The sequence below is a fragment of the Taurulus bubalis genome (genome assembly GCF_910589615.1).
Source record: "Taurulus bubalis genome assembly, chromosome: 8".
Lineage (NCBI taxonomy): Eukaryota > Metazoa > Chordata > Actinopteri > Perciformes > Cottidae > Taurulus > Taurulus bubalis.
Window position 1 is genome coordinate 17822191 of NC_136596.1, and position 16207 is coordinate 17838397.

Sequence of the window (16207 nt, forward strand, 5' to 3'; positions counted from 1 at the left end):
GTTTAAAAATGCTGCTGATTTTTTGTTGGCTGGTTTACATTTTGAATCAAGCACAAATGCCTCTTATCTTGTACGTCTCTATAACTGTAACAACACGTATCCATGTAACAACGTACCTGATGTCGTGGAGGCTGTTGTACTGCAGCGGGTGATGCCCCTGATGGCTGATTACTGGCCGTGTGTGGTGCTGTAGGGGCGGAAGAACACGTGCCTCCTGGTGCAAGTGTGGGTGAGGAGGGTGAGGGTGAGCGTGAGGGTAAGTGTGAGCGTGAGGGTGGGGGTGAGCGTGAGTGTGGGGGTGGGGGTGAGGCTGGGGGTGGGGGTGGGGGGGCGCCCTCAACAGGGGAGGGGTGGGGACAGGGGGCGGAGGGTGGTGCTCCTTCTTGACACTGAGAGGAGGCGGGGTAGGGAGGCACGACCTAGGGGGATCTGGGGGGGCCGCCGCCGCAGCGGGGGCGGGGGAGCCCGTAGGCGCCGAAGCTGGGGTGGGGCTGGGCACAGGAGGCGTGAAGGGCACCTCACTGTTGCTCTGCTCCTGGCTGCGCTGGAGCCCTGATACTTTGGCTGAGCTACAAGTCTTGGACTCTGGACAGTCATTCGTTGGCACACCTGAGAAGACATGAAACAGCAAAATGTAAGAAGAACATTTGTAAACTCCAATCTGACAAAGTTCATCTGATGGTGTCAATTATGTATTGGCTATGTCTGATGTGAAGCTACAATTCTTCTCTCTGAAACTCCATCAGGGCCCATCCCCCTGTTTCTGATGCCGAAATCAGATAACAGATAAACAAGGATAGCCGTTTGCTACTGTGTGCATTGAGAAAATATACATGATCAATGATAAGTAAAACTATTTATTTCTATATAATGCTGTCCAAATGTCTTCAACCCAAGGTTCCTCTTGTTCTCTTCTCCCTAGGTTCCATTAAGTGTTTAATCAGGTCATTTTCATGCTTGACTATAATCAGATGATCCAATTTCTTCCTGCGATCGAGTCAGTATGAATAAATCACAGCTAATTAAAGTTAAATGTCGGCCCCTATTCAAGGCTTTGCTGAGCACACAATCTGGCATGAAATAATTATGTTTCAATTGTGCTGCGAGGAGAGATCGTGGCCTTTCTGCCACTACGCCTTTCTACCCCCTTCCCTGATCTTTCAGGGGATTTAGGAAACCACAGCAAAGCACTCTGAACCCGACCACTTTGTCTTTACCATTCATCAGGAGTCTTTTCGACAGACAAGAAGCTTTTATAATCAGCATTTCACTAAACAACGACTTTTCATACTTAGGCTGTTGCAATTTAATGACTGTAATTATATGCTATTGTAGCAGGAAAATTAAAGTGGCAGAAAATGCAGTATCTCGACACCTTTTACATACATAAAATCTCAAAGCACTTATGATTCTTAATGAAAAAGAAAATGCATTATCCTCTACGAGTTCAAATAAAAGCAAAATTGGCCAGAAAGAAATTGAGTTTGAGCAGATGATAACTAGTGCTACAACTACAATAGCTACAACACTACATAGCTTCCGAACTCATCAAAGTGCTGGAATTTGATTTAAGCACAGAAATATCACAAGCATAAAAAAAAATCTGAGAAAGAAAGTGTTCACACACTGATAAAGAAAGATAGGGACAGAGGACGAGAGAATACAGCCTGGTGGAGATGAGACTCTCTAAGCAGCTCTAATCTACAGCCAAGATGCAGCAGTACTTCAGTCAGAAGGCTTACTAGTGCCTCAATTAAAAAAGCTCCATGGGCACTCTCGACGGTAACAAAAAATGAGAAGAGCCGGGAGCTGCTGTCAAGCCAGTGAGAACTCTACATGCAGCCCACTAATGGAATATCCAGTCCTTATTAACAGCCTGCTTAATCTTTCAAGGATCCTAACACCCATAAAAAGACCAATAAAAAGGCAGGGCAGAGCTTTTATTTTTTTATTTGTTAAGCACCCCCCTCCCTTGCTCTTTGCGTTTTATAGGAGAACTGGGGCTGGCTAAGGTGTCACGATTTTCAAATGAATTCTGGGGTCCAGGCGTATATAGACCTCCAGATTTATATGGGTCTGGGGCTTGGATTAAACTGTCAGGCTCTCGTCCCTGCAAGCGAGAGAAAGAGCAAGACTAAAGGCAGAGACAGGGAGACGGGCACAGACAGACAAACGGGCTATGAAGCAAATATCCAGTCAAAATGTCGCCGTTGGGTGATGTTGCCGTGGCAACCTGTTCTCCCAGACACAATGCGAGTGATACTGAAGGAAGTCTCACTACAACCACTAGGAAAGGGGTTTCTAATACTAATGCAGGGAAGCCAGAGACACAGCCATCGTAACGATGATTCTAATGGGCTCTAATGGAGACAGCGAAGTATCAGCCCGGACCGACCCGTCGCTCATTAAAATCACTCTGCAAGCATAGATAGACACACACATGCACAACAGAAGACAAAAAATTATTTTTTTCAGTGTGGGCATATTACACACACCCCAACATCTTCGTGTCATAGAAGGGCAGCACAAAGCGAGAACAATCTGACCATGTACATGGGAGAAATCATTTTAATGACTTCTTTGCAACAGTCTGGGATATATTCCTGTTCTATATAAATGCAGCGTAATCGTGTGATAGCCCATTAAACTGCAGCTTCTTCAGCAGCTCAGGCTCTCAAGACTAGTGGTAGTAAAATTGATGGTAGAAAATATTGTGACTGTGTATACTTATAGATTGCTTTTGCACCGTTTTGTTGCAGCGGCAGCCATTTTGACTGCAACCTAATACGCAGTGTTAACAAGATGACAGGAATGCCTCTGACACATGTCACCGAAGGGATATATGTAGCAACAAACACTGTCCCCTCGCCACAAATCCGCACAACTGTCAACTGGAGTCTCAAGCAACTGCCAAATTCAGCATTTGTTTTGATCTTCTTTTCCTTAGGATATGGAACACACTTCCCTATTCCTGCAATCACATACTGAGGAAAACAGTAGGCAAGCCACAGGCAGCCATGTGAAACAAATGCCATACGAGTGTCTGTACAAAAAACGTGCTGTCCTGAAGGCCTGCCCCGCAAACCTGAGCAGATGGTGTGAGTGAGTCAGGCAGGTTGGAGGGCAGCCCGCTGCTGGGGGGTGGCCCCCCTCCCACTTTCCCGTTAGCTGGGTTAGTGCACCAGGGGGACTGGGACATTCCCAGGGGGGTGTTGGCAGGTCTGCTCACCAGATGACATCTCATCACAGTATTGATCTTTTTATAGTTGTTCCTGTGGCACTGCTTACTCAGGGGAATTGGGCCTTGCACTGTGCACACGTGCCTGAGTTTGCAGTGATATAGGGTTGGGGGTTGGAGTGGCGGAGAAAGGAGGGACACAGGGACTACGGTAGCAGACGGACAACAGGCCAACGGGAATCGCTGGTCATGACTGATGTATCCAGCACTATTCTGGGCTGAATAGTGTCGCTACACAGCTGTTCCTGCCTACAATATCCTTCACTTCTGACCCGGTTTGTCCCAGTGGAACATCTGGAGAGCTGGCACCGATCTGGTCCTATGTGGCCTTTATGCAGCCAGATGGCCTAGCTTTAAATGGCTTGGACCAGTCTGGCCTTGAGCTGGACTAGGTTGGGTGTCATCATCAGACTTCAATGAAGGATAACAGGGTTCCTCGCTGTGACCAGGATATCCCTCTAAGGCATGGTCTGTTGACACAAGCCATGTCAAGAACACAATGCAGAAGCCATTACAGGACAGCACTACATCCCTCGTTTCTCAAATACTTTGAGTTGCAAAACTGTCGCCTTTCACAAGCATTCACTTGAAAATGTTTTCTTTAACCACTTTATTTCAAATACACACCTGGCTACCTGCAAATGGGCCCTTTGACCTCATGAATGAGACAAGGGCCTGAAGGAAGATTCTCATTCGGCCTCCAACTACAACCCTCAGCCAACTTATGCTGTGAATGCAAATACGTGTGTTACATAAATTACCTGCTCACCATGCCACGATGCCAGTATACACAACAGCCAGGAAAATAGAACCTGTATGCAAAAAGCTTTTTCAGATTAAATACGAGGGTATGCAAATTCCTTTTATAACAACGGGGGTCGGGGGCTAAGAGAAGCTTTAGGCCACTGGGTGTTCTCATATAGTAGGCAAACACTGCGGTTCACTCTCTTCGTGGCTTTGCTAAGGCATAAACAGTCAAGGCGCTGATAACATAAGGACGTGAACAGACAGATATTTAAATAAAGCTGCATATCTGCTGAAAGACGTTGGAGGATGCAGAAGGTATGTGAGAATGCAAGCTGACTTGATCCGTCTCCCGCTGGCTCTGGTTGACAGAATATTCTGCTGCTTTTGACGGTTGAGCTCACAATGATTTGGTTTTTGTACCTCTCTAGACAAGGAATCTGCACAGAGCCAAGGCTTAGCTCACGAGTGAGTGACTGTGGAAGATGGCTATAACAGATACTGGCAGAAGGCAGGAAACCGCAGTCTTGCCAATCAACACTTCATTGCTGTGAGGTATTCTGTCATAAAAAAAAAAAAAAAAGGTGGGGTGATTTCAACAAAATTATTTTGTATGAGAGGAACAGAAGGGCTGGGCAGTGTTGAATCATTGTGCTAATAATAAAATCATAGGAGAAATTTGCAATGGCTTGCTTTCCCTCACACTATTTAATCTGCCTCGAGCATCTCCAAGCTGGTAACGAGGGGAGCCAAGGCGACGTTTTTGCAAATCACTCAGAGATGTTAATGGAGGAGTGGACGAGGAAAACACTGGCCAAGATAGCTAAAGAGTGGGGACAGCTGGCACGTTTCAATTATTTCCCTCTGTCTCTTTGCCGCAGCTGACAAAAGGAGTGGATGGCAGCAGAATGGGGATGGGTGTTAAGCTGCAACACGTTTACAGTCAAAGCCCAAGCATAAATTGAGAACCTAATGTTCATTTTAGAGAGCTGGCAGCTCAAGCTGTGGGATGAATCAGTTTTTCCTGTGCATATTGGATCCCAATTCAAACACCAGCCATATGGTGCAGGACACATATGCACACATTCACCTCTCATGGCACCCGTACCAGTGTTGTGAAAGAGAGGCAAATAACATCAAGCACATCTTTAAATTGGAAAGGAAGAGAGAGAGAGAGAGAGAGAGAGAGAGAGAGAGAGAGAGAGAGAGAGAGAGAGAAAGAGAGAGAGCAAAAGAGAGAGAGCGAAAGAGAGAGAGAATGACAGAGCTCTAAATATTGACTGTGTCATATAAGGTCCTGTGGTCCTCTAAAAGCATTGTGAAACCATCATTAACCCATGGCTATAAATGTGCTGCTGAAAAGCAAGACGCCTCCACACTCACAAGTCACTGTTCTTCTCTCTGAATCTTCATCGGGGCCCATCCCCTGCAGAGCTGCTTCTAGCAGAGCTCATGTGCTCTGCGACTGCCATCAGACTCAGCCTGCATGAACACAGCTGGGTCATCTAAGGTCAGTGCCACTGGGCTCTCCTAAATAAAAGGGTGGACATCTTGGATCTTTGGATAGAAAAGCTCAAGTCTAATGGCTCCTCCGACACGGCCCACCCTGCCAGTCAGGAATTTGACCCCTTTCACTGTCACTGACCCATCACCGACCCTGGTCACCATTCATACCCTAAGGCCGCTGGGGACAGACAACCAACGGGCAAGGAAAGGGAGGGGAGAACTGAACTTTAAGAATTAATTTTATGTTGAAAAGAAGGGGAGCCTTCAGGCGTTATTTGTGAAATGCTGCAAGCACTCCCCTTATCATTTCATTAATTAGCATGACACGCCTGCCTGATGGACTTGAACGCCGCAGCAGCAGCTGTCTCAATTGATTACAACAGTGGATGTGGTGCTGCAATTATCGAGGTGACTGGAGACAACGCCTGCCACTTCTAATAAAAGACTTAACTCCTGCTTCCCACATCACAGCAGAGCAGTGGGAGGACAGTGGCAGCCTCCCTGCGTCTCCCATACCTTTAAGACCTTTTCAGAGTCTCTCCATGGGCTGCTGTGGATCGCAGTGTGGGCTGTAGTTCTGGAGCAGCGTGTCAGCTTTACTTAAGCTTGCATAACGCCTGAACATTATCACTTTGGTGCCCCACAGGAAAGCATTCTCTATTAGTCCACCAACTGGCTCACAATCCACGGAGAATGGAAGGAAAGAAAGAGAGAAGGAGAAAGAACGAGATTTAAGATACACAAAGACAAGGATCCTTTTGCCAGGAAGCGCCAAGTTTAAGCAGAAATGAAGGGAGTGAGTACTAAGCAATGTAAACACAAGCAATGCTTTCCATCCTCATTTCATGTATGAACATGCATGGAGCCCACATGCTTCTAAGTGGATATAATATTATCTTTCAGTGCCGCACTGATTACTTCTCAATGGAAGGGAAATGGCTGGGTGAAAATCCTTCAACAAATCCTAAGTGGCATGACAGTGGGTTGAAAGAGCCTGCATGTTTTTTCTTTTCCTCCTCCTCCATCTCCATTTTCACTCCTCGCTCAGAAAGCAAAGCAACAATTGGAAGTTGACAGCTCCTAACCATTCGCCATACCTCATTCACTGTTTTGACATATGCAGCCGTTGCAATTTAATGCCCTGAAAGTGGCAGAACAAACATCTTTGCCAACATATCAGATTTCCTCAAGTGTTTTTGTAGAGACGGGTTTGTCGGAGTAAGTATTACAAACTGTGTTTTAGACTAAGATGTTGCCTGAGCTACTCATCTGCTTCCTGCAAATACAGCAGCCATTTTCATGATATCAAATAATATCCTCTGACAGCCAAGAATGCTGAGGCAGCTGTCTTTTCCTAGTGGTGGAATTCTATAGGTGGCAACGGCTAAAAACAAATACCTCTTTATGAACAATTGCCAGAGAACTAGATCATCAATCAACCCCCAATCCATTTCTTCTTGTCATGTTTACGTGTTGAAGTAGCTTGTTATTTCAGGCCGGGGCTGCTGATCAAGGCTCAGGGTTCTTAGTCATTCAAAAGATTACATTGTGCATCCCAACATGCCATAGGAATTGCATTGGGACTTACAAATAATATAAATACCCCACCCCCCACAGACACACACTATATATATATATATATATATATATATATATATATATATATATATATATATATATATATATATATATATATATATATATATATATATATATATTTCAAATATCAAAAAGAGTGATAAATGCCCATCATAATCCTGGTCCAGTCCAGTGGCAACTTCTCACAATTGCGAATGTAGAACCAGCAAATGTTTTCAGGATTGTTTACTCATAAATGACTTACAATTGATTGAAAAAATATAATCAATCTTTATCAATCAAATCAACTGATTTATCAACTCATCATTTTGTTGATATACACTTTAAATGCATGCATATTAAAAACATTGTTTGACTATAAAACCTATAAATAAAAAACAACTAAAACTACTGAAATATTTTGATTGTACTACTTTATATACTGAGTAGCATATTGTAGAGTATCTTGAAATCATCTTGAGAGTAAGTGAAATTTTCCCCACAGGGAGGGTGAATGGAAAAGGGTAAGATCTTAGTGGACTATTTGTCCAAAGATAGCACCCCAGTGTGCATTAAAGTGCTTGGGATTAAGTTTCACATATCTGCGGGCCTCAGGGAAACACACTGTCCGGTATAGACACACTGATGTAATGAATGCCTCTTCTATAGGAGGATCCTGCTGCTGAGCTGCTCCTGGGGTGCTGTTGGGTAATTAGGCTTACAGATGGAGACGAAGCAGCTGTTGAAGACAAGACTAGAGCTGCCATTTTCCCCTGCTAATGGCCACATGCCAAAAGACCTGCATTTCTTATGAGCTACATGCTGAGCTACAAACTGAGCTTGCGATATTTGAAAGTAGACTTCTTGCATTCTAAATTGTTGTTATTTTACACGTCACGGCTGATGACACGCTTCGAGGACCGAGATGGATATGTTTGAAACAGCTCTCATACAGAGCTTAGTCACACACACACACACACACACACACACACACACACACACACACACACACACACACACACACACACACACACACACACACACACACACGAAAATCTCTTGCCGCTCTCCCCCAACCACCATGTTCTCCACCATGGCAGGACAAGAGTGACAATTGGAGGATATATCAGGTTTCACCAACATTTGCTGTCCTTCCTCACACCCCATTCATCATTCTTGAGAAAGAGGGATAAAGTGACCCAGACTGGGGGAGGAAGAGGTTAGTTAATAAGGGGAGAAGGAAGAGAGAGTAGCGGTCAGGGAGTTGTGTCAGGTAAACTAATAGGAGACGGGGCCTGTATCCTGACCTGTGGGGCTGCTGCTAACCTAAACCCACCGTCTCTAAGTCCTAGCCACACATACAAAAAGAGGAGACTTTGGGTCTAGCCTCCTGGAGCTGTAGTGGAGAAGGAACATTAACAACAGCCGACACGTTTTCAGGGCTGCTATGAGCTGCCTGCATTTAACTGTGGCGTTTCGACTGCGACAAGTGAAGAATTGACTTGTTTGGTGTGTGAAGGTGGCGTGTCAGTTTGGGGAAATGTGTGAATGTGAGTATATCTGTGAGGAGAGGCTGCACAGTGAAACAGGAGCGAAATTGGACTCAACAACGAGCCAAATCGCTTGCGAGATGAAACAGACTACACCAGGAAAAAAACAAAAACAAGACAACACAAGGCCCTAGAAGTGTCGAGCAAGGCAGCCTGGCACACAAGCAAAAAAAAAACAACACACTTTTCTTTCTGCGTGACATATTTCAGACTGCAGATGACAAAACAACACTGAAAGAGTTAGAGGAATCAAAATCAAACTGCCAAGTGTGTCTGACTGTTTCATAAATCCGTGTCGAAGCGTAGACTCCACACCACATCAAACCCTGTAAATTCTCCTGAAAGCCTTCTCTCTCTCCCTTTAGTGGCCAGCGCTTAGATTATTGTGTGCAGCTAAAAGGTAAGTGCTGGGAGTGTCACACTTGAGAGTGTGTTTTAAGCACCATAAAGTATCAAGACCCAGATGGCTCATCCTCCCTGAAATACATGTCCACTCTACCTTGGCTCCAGTGGCACCTGCTACCCGGATTAGTTTAGTGCTACGCCAACCCAGCACACTAATACAGTGTGCCACAGCTGACAAGGAGCCCAGGCCACTTCAGCATTTGCCCTGCACTTAACAGTTGATGAGTCAATACCTGTATTATTAGTGATTGCCGTATATAGATATTTTCCATAAACACAGGGAGCCATGATTTTGATGTAATTTGTTAGTGTTAGCCTTCAACAGATGTGGTCTTTAGAAGATATCACTTCTGATAGTTTTGGACTGATCCGGAAGAAGATTAATTTTGACGTCCTTGTGCCAATAAAGCCCAACTAAGTATTTTACAAAAAAAAGAAGCATACTTTGGAACACTGAAACCCCATTCTTTGTAAGAATAATGATTGATACACAACCAAAATGCCTTAATTTAGGTTATGGGCATTTTAGAAAAACAAAGAGCACAGTCCTACAGCTACAATATAAAAACACAAATTCTAACAAAAGGGCAATAACAAGCAAGACCATATATCCGTGTAGCTCTGGCCAATACTTCCAATATTGCTCTTTATACAACTCTCCATAGGTCCTGTGACATTGGAGCAATTTCTCTCGTTCCCTCCCAAAGTAAACAGCAGTGAATTTCCAATCCTGCTGCTCACCCCTCAACACAGCAACACGAACCCAACAGCCAAGGAGGTCGGAGCTCATGCTCTGCTGAATGGGGTTTTACAGCCAGTCAGAGGCCATTAGGGGCCCCGCCACCAGGGCCCAGTACAGGGAATTCACCGGTAGCCAAAAACAACAGCCAAACAGATGACCGTTTGAATATTGGAGGGGGCAACACTGTGCATATTCTATTTTTTAACCTTCCCTAAAATGGCCAAAATGCAGCCCCCTGTGTCTCAGCAAATTACCACATGTGTGTTAACAAACACTGGGACCATGAATGGCACTTGTGCCCAGTGAAATACAGAACAAAACACAAGCCCTTTCTCAGCAGTGTGTGTCAAGTTACCGCTTTCAACATGTGTTGAGTTCAAGGCTCTATGACAAACCTCTCCAAACCCAACTCTGTCAAACGAGTCCAAGCCTGCAATATTGCTTCTAGACAGAGTGGCTTTGATAAGAGACTGACAGAAACATAGATGCTAATATGCTGCCACTGGAAAGACATGTAGCTCAGAAATACTGATCAAATACATGGACCACACATCTGGAAATACTTGGAAAATACTTTTATATGATAGGCTGATATGTCTGTTTGATTTAGGATCTTGCTTCCTGGGTCCACCTCCATTTCCCCAAGAATCATGTCTGACACATTCTTTTAATACATGGATGTCCTTGTCCGTCAAGGAATCTGAAGCGTTTTACATCCGTTCTGTTCCTGGCGATGGCTTTCCCATCTTTACAAGTCTGTGTGAAACGCTTCCCAAAATGTCCAATCCATTACAAGCATGTTTGTAATATCCATCTAGGCTGACAACTATCCCCTCGCCAGTGATTGTACATCATCCAAGCGTCGTGTTTGGCCACAATCGCCTACCATCTGGCTTTGTCAATGCGCGTTACAGCCTCATCTGCAAACAACATTGGTTCTGTACCGTTCAACACAGATGAGCTTAAAACGCACATAGTGGGGAACTGGGATCTTCAAACAAATGCAGGGTGGGGGGGAAAAACCCACTCTCGCTGGCAGAAAGACTCAAGCTTGGAGAATAAAGGATTAAAAACAAGAAAACCTTCAAGTGATCACAGGCGACACGCTTTACATTTCAGGCCTGACAGTAGTGATAAGACGTTGGTCATGTATTATTCCAAGTAAACAATAAGAATGGCTTCCACACTGCAGCTGGCTGCATTGGAGGAGGAGAGGGAGGAGGCTTAAGATTAGACAGAAGATGTGATGAGAGCTACTGCTCTCTAGAGTTACCCTTTCTAAATTCTTCCCTTTATCCTCTCTAAAGGAAAAAACAAACAGAGAGCCAGCATCCATTTTAGCCAATGGTGCTTCCCTGCCAAGATGGGAGTCAACCTGTGTTTTATAAGTTGGTTAGCTAACTGCGGGGGCTGCAGCTTATCTGCCAAAAAGCTTTTCCCTAGTTAGTGAGCCTCTGATTTCCTCACTCAGCTTCACACAGCTAAGACCTTGGTTCATAGTGAAGCAGGTAAACTAGACCACAGTAGCTGCTAAGAGGGGTTGGTTCAGCATGCAGCTTTGCTGCCAATGGGATGTCTTTGATTAAAACGTTCATTTATTGAATTATGTTTTCTCTGCAATGCTTTGCCCACTGAGCAAAGCCAAAAAAACTCATCATATCTTAACCTTTTGTCTCAATGCCAGTGATCCTGTAACCTGATTTCAACATTGAAAATTCCTCTTCGTGGCTGTGTGCTTGCAATTGTCGGCTGGACAAATAGAAATGTCAACTGAGGTGTAAGTGTTACCTCTGGGTCAACGCGACAGTATATATTCACATGTGCTTCTTTCTATTATGGTGTGCAACGCTGCTGATGGTGTGGCAGGTGAGAGGAATCATGTGCATGGAAAGGCCAAGATGGCAGAAAGCTGGCATTCTATCATTTAACCTGAACTGAAGAGAAAGCTCTGAAAAGCCTCAAGGGATCATTGGCCTCTATTGTGTATCGGAGATGGCTTTGAGGCAGCACAGTACTGCTCAGTATTGAAGTGATTTAATATATTCACTTTGACTTAATCATATACACTGTGAAGCTCTCTGTATATACCAACCTGTTCTTAAACAAGATGGGAAGCACAGTCCAGAGATGTCACACCCCAGTCCTTATACACTCAAGCTGTATAGGGAAAGTGCAGCAGCCAAAATGCTGGTCATGCCCCGGATAACTTATCCTAAAACTCCCTCATGGCCTGTAGTGATTCTGTAATTGCTCCCTCTCCACAGCTAAAGCTGAATCCATATTCAGTCAATGAACACAGAGTCACACAATGAAGCCTAATCACACAGCCTTCAATGTGACTCCCATTTTCTGTCACAATAGCTGATCACCACCCACGGGCTTGCTGACAGATGACAGGCACCGATAGGACTGACTGACAGGTGTCAAGCGTTCTGACATGTAATGGCCAACACAGACAAGAAATACATCGACTATCTAGCAGAGTTTTTGTTTCATGATTAAAGCTCAATCTGCAGTGACCCAATACTCTAAACAGGGGCTAAGTTAATATTTCATGCACACTGGGCTCTCGGCACAGAGCAGTTGCTTTTCTAATGGATATAATAGTGCTCTACAGGGGCCCATGAGTGCACCCAGGGATAGCATGACATATCAGCACTGATTTTACAAGCCAGCTAATTGCAGTGCATAGAAAATCAGGAGTGTCTTTGAAAACAAGCGGCTTGTAAGAGCTAGTGCAGTTTGACATCACATCTTAAATCATATAAAACAAAACAATTCCCTTCAGTCAGCTTTTCAAGGTGCCAGGGATTGTGGGTAATGTGGCTTGCTCCATCTGACTGCCTGCCACTCTGAGCTACATAAATAGTACATGACATTGTAATCGTAATTTAAAACGCTATAAATATTGAAGAATTAAAATAATTTATGAAACACCGCAGTGCAAATGGATGTGTGTGAGTGTATGTGTGTGTGGAAGTGTTTTGTCTCCTTTCACTCCTCTCTTGCAGTGGATGCTGAAACGATGGGCAGCGGCGGTGCAAGCTGGGAATTCTGTAATTGCTTTTTCTATCCCTGAAGCAGGCCTTCCTGCTTTAAATCAAAAAAGGCAATCTCTGTCAGTAATGGCTCAATTAATAATTAAACACGTGTCTTATCTCCGCCAAGCTCCCCCTATTTATTTTCATCTTTCCGACAGGGATGGCTGCACAAACAGCATTAGCACTATCAATAAAGGGAGCATTAATATCAGCCCCTTTCTCCCAAAACAAATCACCCAGCTCATAAACTGTCCTATGTCTGTGAGAAGTAATAACCCAGAGATTAATAAAGAAACAAGTCATATTCTTTGGTTTTCTCCAATTTCTCACAAGTATTTTCTCTCCCTGAACGGAGAGTGTTAGCTAACCCATCTGCTCTCTGTATTCTACGAGGAGATTTAACCTGAACTGATTTTAATATTCAAATCAAATATGGGGAATATACAAGCTGCTGTTCAAGCTCAGTAACAAGTGAGCTGGTGTTAGAAGCAAGAGTGACGGTTTATTTTATGCATAAAACTACTAACCTTCAGCTTTCTTTTGCACATTATATAAAACTGTAACTTACAAGCCCAAACCTCAAAAACACCAGAGCTTGATCATAAGTGTTAGGTCAATACAGGAACATTGGTCTTCTTGATAACATCATTGTCGGTACTGGAGGCGAACTTCACCAGGCTTAGATTCCACAGCAGTGATACCTACTTTCAATAAGAGCTTTTGCTAAATTGGCTATGGGAAGCCCTTGCAGCCCTTGTGTTTTTCCATCAACATGTCTACAATCCAGTCATCTAGCCTGCCCGCTAGCCAGCTAGCCAGACAGCCAGACACATTCTCCATCTACCTCCACTCAATCCTGATTCAACGGCGGCGAAAAGCTGATTAGTTGGTCAGAGGGTCAACCTCCATTCATTATTTAATGGGTGAGAGGCTGCACACAGTCAGGCCGGCTGCCGAGGTTAGTGATACATTACACTGACCTGGCCAGAGGAGAGCTGCCCAGTCGAATACAAACATGCTCTCTCATTTACTTCACCCTGGCTGAGATGCCCTCAATCCCCTCTGCCCCTGACCTTGCCGCTCCTTTTCAAATCACCATCCTTCCCCCAATCTCTAGCATTCAGAATCCAGCAGGTGGGACTGTGTTTCATTTTCCTGTAAGCTTGTACTGCAGGAGCAGGCCCGCAGCTATGGCTGGCCCAGGTAACTAAGAGGAGGAGGAGGCCATTGCTATTTTATTGACATGCAGCAAACAGTAGTGGGGGAACAAAGGCCACTCAGCACCTATTGAGAAAGCAGGCCTGCAGACAGGGTGGTTGATTAGCGATTCGACACGGGGACCCTGGACTGTGTAGCACATAATGAGAGCTTAGGGAGCAAGCCATGAGCCGATGGGGGAGGGAGGTACGACGGAGGCGGGCTTGGGATAGGAGAGGGGAGAGGCGGGCTTCAACCATAAGGAATTGATTTCCTACAATAGAAGATTGATATATGAGTAAAAGGGCTCCAAAGGAAAAAAAAAAACAAGGGCAGTATGGGCAGATCCTAAATCCTTAAGCTACAGCATTGGTAATGTGTTTATATATAAACAGTTAGAGGATAAGCCCTAAATCCACTGCCAAGCTAAATGGTTTATGCATCTTTTTTGTTTGTTTACTTCTGTGTCAATTAGGCAAATTGGTCCAACATCCCTGACGAGCAAGAGATCTAAAGTGAGTGGATTTTGCATTCATGTCCAAAAGCTTCTATGTCCCTGAACACCACACTAACCTCGTCTTCACCTTTCATGTGGCCTCAGAGAGATGTTAACAGAGTCAGATGTGCATGATGGCAGTTGTGCGTGTGCTTTTTTTCCTCTTCTTCGTCTGCACGCTCTCTCCTTCCTTTGTTCCTCTGGTCTAATCCAGTATGTGTGGGCCGGTAAGTTTAATGGAAACAATTTATTAAGTCCGGCTTAAAATGCCATCTGCAGCTAAGCCTCCCAAAGCCGCTAAGCTCCTGGTTTCGCCCCGGAGCTTGCTGTGTTCACGCTTACTGTAATGCTCTGTTTAAAATGAGCACAACGGGTCAAAATTAATCAGGATTACAAGGGCACAAATCCACTTCAGAAATGGGTTTTCTACCAATCTTGCTCCTGCTATCCCAAGATGCCCCAGGTTTGTCTGATGGACCGCACACCACACAGGTTAACCCTCGCACCGTAGCAGGTAGCGCCAAGCTAGCACAGCAGGACCTTAGCGAGTACATAGGGGCAGGAAACCACAGATACAACATTCAACATAGTCACAGAAGATTCCAAAGCGTTCTTCTCAGATATTTCTAGCTGCTGACAGCTAGGTGATAACTCCCCACCACTTCCATAGGCACAGCATTGTGAAATGTTACATGAAGGCCTACCAGGGAAGTGTTTATCTGTGCTCTGTGGAGGTGCCCTGGACATGCTCAGCAGCTGCATTTAGCTTCTCATTCGCCTTCAAGCAAGTGATAACAGTAAACTCTGCGCTGCAATTCAATAAGAGTAGCCCTGAGTGCAGCGCAAGTCTTCATAGCGCTTTTACTTAAACATGCCATCCTCCAAGAAATCAATATTTGCAGGAGGTTTAAGATGGGAAATAAACAAAAAACAATAACTGTTAGATAATACTTGCCTTTTGCTGCACCTTCCTACCTCTAAAGCACCAACACAGACAGACAGACATTCAGCAGAACGTGTCCTAGCTCTTGGGTAACAACATCCAAAGAGAACTGCACAGTGTGTGCTGTGTTATTACAGATTACATTTGCTTGTTTTATCTGTACTGTTAGCTTTGCGAAGGAGAGATGACGAAAAGTAAATATGAGAGAAAGAAGGCAATGGTGTCTGGGTTTTACCCAAAACCATGTTCTGTGTGCATAATTACAGCGCTCTGCCTTCGCTGATTACTATGTTGGTCTTTCCTCTCCTCTATTAACCCTGAACCGTTTCATTAACATGACAGACTGTGGGCCTGTGTGCAATTTGGACTTAACCTCAACTGTTTGTACCCGTAACTGCTCACAAAAATAAAGTTCAGAAAGGAGCGCAATGTTGAAAGGCAAGGAAGAGTTGAATGAAATAACACTCATTACCTAGAGAAATGTACAAGCCAAACATCATCACAGCATTATATATTTATGTGTGCCATGATTTGTGTGTGTGCATGTGTGCGTGTCTCCAAGCCAACAGCTCGACAGGCCTGGTGATCAGAGGAAAGCTGGCTTTTCATTGGTCCCACAGGACCATGAGCGAGACCGGTAATGGGACACATACGCTGCATTCTAAACCAGAGGAAAACAGCCTGTGGGCTGCTTTGTATTACGCGCACGCACACACGCACACACGCACACACACACACACACACACACACACACACACACACACACA

At 44.6% G+C, this 16207-nt stretch overlaps 1 protein-coding gene across 1 annotated transcript in view; it reads right to left on the reverse strand.

Annotated features, from left to right (window-relative positions):
- The window catches only part of fbrsl1 (fibrosin-like 1), a gene marked incomplete at its 5' end in the record, with an annotated part of 266408 nt that overhangs the window by 16189 nt on the left and 234012 nt on the right, over positions 1 to 16207 (reverse strand). Inside the window, one exon of the mRNA XM_079222167.1 lies at positions 117 to 609. Coding sequence (XP_079078293.1) covers positions 117 to 609 — 493 coding nt within the window. The remainder of the gene's footprint in view (positions 1 to 116; positions 610 to 16207) is intronic.